The sequence below is a fragment of the Glossina fuscipes genome, unplaced genomic scaffold, assembly GCF_014805625.2.
Source record: "Glossina fuscipes isolate IAEA_lab_2018 unplaced genomic scaffold, Yale_Gfus_2 111059, whole genome shotgun sequence".
Classification (NCBI taxonomy): Eukaryota; Metazoa; Arthropoda; class Insecta; order Diptera; family Glossinidae; genus Glossina; species Glossina fuscipes.
Genome location: NW_024005787.1, coordinates 1 through 4,830, shown reverse-complemented (window position 1 = coordinate 4,830; position 4,830 = coordinate 1). Strand labels below are relative to the sequence as shown.

General features: G+C 34.1%; 1 protein-coding gene across 1 annotated transcript; it reads right to left on the bottom strand.

Annotated features, from left to right (window-relative positions):
• Nucleotides 1–382: 382 nt before the first annotated feature.
• LOC119644340 (long-chain-fatty-acid--CoA ligase heimdall-like) lies at nucleotides 383–2,577 on the bottom strand. Its single transcript, XM_038043882.1, has 6 exons — nucleotides 1,918–2,577; nucleotides 1,557–1,864; nucleotides 1,230–1,500; nucleotides 885–1,175; nucleotides 544–811; nucleotides 383–483 (listed from the first exon to the last, which is right to left on the bottom strand). The coding sequence occupies exons 1-6, from the start codon at nucleotides 2,575–2,577 to the stop codon at nucleotides 383–385; spliced, it is 1,899 nt and encodes a 632-aa protein (XP_037899810.1).
• Nucleotides 2,578–4,830: the final 2,253 nt, after the last annotated feature.

Below are 4,830 nucleotides of genomic sequence, written 5' to 3'. Positions count from 1 at the left end.
CTTATGCATGTTTGCGATGGCTTAGGGGTTCACTTGCAATTTGGTCCTGTATCGGTTGTAGGTGTGGCTCTATGCTAGTTGTGTACATGCTATTTTTTTTTTTCCTCCTTATTTGTTTTATTGTACTTATAGTAAGTTTTATTATTGATTAATTTTAAGATTTACTTAAGAGTCAATTGAAATCGACTGCCATTTTGTTTTAGTTGAGTTTCTTGTATAAGTGGAATAAATAAATAAATAAATAAACAAATAAAAATAAAATAGGCGTATATTATTATCGGTGTCGGGGTTGTGAACTTAAAAAAGTAGAAGTAAAAATAAAATGCTCTTATTTTACTTTTATTTTATCATGTTTACTATTTAAAATTACCCTTAAAGTGCCTTAGACCGCAAATTTATTGGAAGCATTTTCGGAATACATCTTATCAATTAAAATTTTGTTTTTTTCCAAGACCACGTTACGTTTAACTTTTAAAGTTGGTCCTGAAAATATAGACATGTTTTATTTACTGATTAACATCACTGCCTCTTATTAGCACTTACCTAATTCGCCGGTTGGTACAGAAAAATCATTAGGTAATACTGTGAAATATTGCACCTTTTGACTATTACATAACGCCTGATCATTAGCTTTTTTAAGACCGCTCTCTAAAGCTTGCATGATTTTCCCATAAATGCTCGGCTGAAGTAACTTAGCAGCGTTTAAAACTTCTGACAGATATTTGAAATCAAAGTCCAAGCTTTTAAACCAGTCTACTGTTTCTGGGCTTAAGTCGTCTAAAGGAATATCACTGTGGACGTCTACAAAAGTCTATAGAAATAGCGACAAACTATTTAATAAAATCATTATTATAAACCTGATTTTCCCCATTTTTATAACTCACCTTAAAGGTTAATAGAACGGTTAAGTATTTCCTTCCGTCACCCACAACGAAAGCATTGCTAACGCAAGGCAATTCTTTTTTAATTATTTGCTCGATACGCAACGGCGGTACATTTGCACCCCCTGAAGTTACTATTATATCTTTAATGCGACCTTTTAAAAATAAGCAGCCATTTGGATCTAAATAACCTAAATCACCCGTACGAAGCCAACCATCTGCTTGTATGGTCTCTTGGGTTTTATTTTCATTATTTAAATAACCCATGAATACATTCCGCCCTCGAAGGAAAATCTATTAAAACTGTATTGAAAAGCTTCCCTTGCGATAGAAATATTTATCTTATACCTCTCCTTCATCCTGTTTATCTGGTTTGTTAATTTTGATTTCTAAACCTGATATTGGTTTACCTACGGTTTGGAAATTGTTGAACTCTTTGTTTAAAGTAACACCTCCGCTTGTCTCAGACAAACCAAAAGCGTCCATTAAAGGCATTTCTATATCTAAATAGAAACGTTTCAGTTCTGGATCTGATGATGCTGCACCAACAATAAACGTTTTTAAATTTTCAAACCCCAAATTGGTTTTTATAGAATCCATATCTTGATTGGATTTTTTCCTAAAACCGAAAACTGTTCTTAATAATTTCATATTAAAACATTTCCCAAAACTTACTTTTCGTATAGAATTTTATCTCGTATTTTTTCAAAAATTCGCGGTACACCAAACATCATTGCGGGCTTAATATGTATTAATGCATCAACGAGTCGTCCCTTTATGGCTTCGCGATCAGCAAAATGCAGACAAGATCCAGTCATAAGTCCAAAGAATACTTCGAACATTTGGGCCGCGACGTGATTCAAAGGCAAGTATGATACTAAATTACTACTATCGAGCTTGACGAGGGTTAAGACTTTCTTAACGGAGGTTATAATATTATCATGGGAAAGCATAACACCCTTAGGCATACCAGTGGTTCCGGACTGCAAATAAATTTAGATTCGACTGCTTAACAGAGAAGTACTAATTAACTTACTGTAAAGACAAGTATGGCGCACTCATTAGCATATACCGCCTTTCGGTATTCCAAAAATTTCTCTTCCAAATCTTTCGTAAATTGGGTGTCGATTAAATCCGTCCAATGATAATAACTTAAATTTTGATGTGGTGTATATTCAAAAGCATCCCCCAACACGATAACAGCTTTTAGATCAGGCAAATGTAATGCAACTTCATTAACTTTTGCCATTTGATCAATAGTGTCCACAGCGCACACGAAAGCTTCAGAGATCTTAAGCTTGTAGTGAACAGCTTTTGTAGAGCTAGTAGGGTAGATGCCCATCACGACAGCACCGATTTTTAAGGCAGCCATTTCAAGGTAAAGCCATTCAGAACAATTACTACTTAAAATAGCTATAGTTGTTCGGGGTCTTATACCTGAACGGAGAAGAAGTAAGACGGCCTTGTCTACCTGAAGACTATATTCCTTATAAGTCATATAACGCCAGTCGTTAGATGTTCCTACACTCTTGAAGGCCAAAGCGCGCATACCTCCATGCAGTTTGCAAGCTTGTTCGAAAACTTCTGGTATAGTTTGAATCTTGTACAAAGTCAAATCTTCTTTATCAAGGCGTAACTTTACAGCATCCTGTATGCGGGAACTCGTATAACTGACGGCTGCTCTCACGGAACTCATTACGCTACAACTCACTAAGATCTGGATTAAAAAGTTGATATGTCCGACCGTAGGCCAGAGACAAATGAAATTCAGTAGCTGGAGCACTTTATTTAATAAAAAAATTTCTTATCATTACTTTAAAGTGAACTTTGAACTTTATTTTTATGTTCCTTTGCGTTTAATAGAGTATGTAAATTTTGTCATTCATTTTGAAACGAAATTACTAAACATCACTTAAACGAAACATTTTAATAATTCACGTTGTAACGAATAAGGATGGATTTATGAATCATTTTAGATTTTCCTTGCCTTCTGCGTCGATTGGATATCGTCATGTTTAAGGATACGTTTCATTCAAGAAACTTGGAAGACTTAATTTGCCCAATACGCAATAATACCAAAAAAAAAAATAAAAGTTCCAAGTTTTCATACACTCTCATGTGTATGGCATGAAGAGTACTCAGAATTCTGCAATGCCCACAAGTGTTTAATAACAATTAATACTTGAGTTATTTCATTTCAGGTAATATAAGTTTAATTTTAACGATTTAAATCCATTTTGCTTTACTTTAAAATTTCTAATATCTATCTATTATTATCACTTTTTAATCTCTATTTGAATTTTATGACTTTAAATGTTTTCGGACAATTGTACGAGAAATTAATATTTGCTTAGTACATTTATAATATTCAAGCTTTTAAAAATCATTTAATTGAAAACAAGTTTAGTATTTATCGTCCATAGCCTTTTTTCTACTACATCCTACTACACAATATTCTAAAATTTAAGTTTAAAATGAAAGTGGTTAGCTTTTACATCAACTATTATTAAGAAAAAGAATTACTAATCTTTTCGGAAGAAAATACTGCAAAATAATGAAGTCTTTGTAAACCCAACTCATTAGGAATCACGAAATAGTCCAATGACCACAAATGCGATATGCTTTTGCAAATTTTTTAGAATGTAGTGATTTTTTCCACAGAAAGCAGCAAACAATGCTGTTATTTTCGATTGAAAATCGTGAAATGACAAATTTTTTTAAGCTTCTTCATTAAAATGTAATATATTAATACCTGTAACGCCCAGGTTTACAGCTCAGTATCAGCTCGTGGGCCTGTGCATATTCTATAAAATTTTCGTTTCCCTATTGTGCAACTATGAGAGACGAAACCTGAATGAATCAACTAGCTGAGGATATCGGCAAAGCGTAGGTCCGTGAAACATATTTCTCGACATCATAAATAATATAGGATACTGTTCTTGTACGCTGGTTGCAAGTATGATTTTGTTTCGACTCTACTTAGTGTTGTTTTTCATTACGTATGTCAATTTTTTTTTATCAAATTCACCGAAAAGAAATCATTAAAAAATGCGCAGTCTTCTACTGCTGGTATATGAAGGCAAGGTTTCTAAAGCCATACCAGATAACAAAAAGTATGATGTTGGTATCCTATTCCGATAACGTTCAAAGGCCGGACATAGTTTTCATTTTTAAAGCAGGGAACACGAATGTTAAAAATCGAACCGTTCTTGGTTTTGTTTGACCAATAAAGCTTGAGAGGGTTGGTCGAATTGGCCAGACTGATAACTCAAGTAGGCAAAAAACATAAAAATTACTTACACAATTATTCAGACAGTTGTGAAAGAACCATTACACCATGCTCGTAAGTCCGTAACTAAGTACAAGTCTTTACACTGTAGTGTTAAACAATTTTCGTCTTTCTCTTTACTTTAAATTTTCGCGGTATGAACAACACATTTTTCTGTTAGCAGAAAAATTGTAGTGTTTCTTCCGCTAAAGTCACGTCACGTTTGCAATACAAATTCTATCAAGCAATTTTTCAGGAGCGTTTAGCTTAGTTAGCCATAAATTATTCTTCTTCAAACTCCCGGACTCTGGCTCTCCTTTATACTCATTGAAATGGACCAACTCTTATCTTCATACGGCCTTCACTGAAATTTGGTTAAAACCTGATCTTCATTCGTCTGAACTTTTCCACAATTCTTTCCAAGTTTTCAGAAATGATTGATTGGTGGTGGTGTATTAATTGCCATATCTTCGTCATTTCCGTCCAAATCAATTGAATCTCTTACTACTCCTGACGTTGAATTTATCGCCATTCGAGTGAAAATGCCTAATAAACCTGTTCCTATATTCCCCCAAATTCTGATAGATATAAGAAACAGACCGCCCTCATTTGTGAAGTGGCCAAGCAGTCGAAACTCCGATTTGGTAGTTGCGCTGGGAGACTTCAATTTGCCTCAAGTCA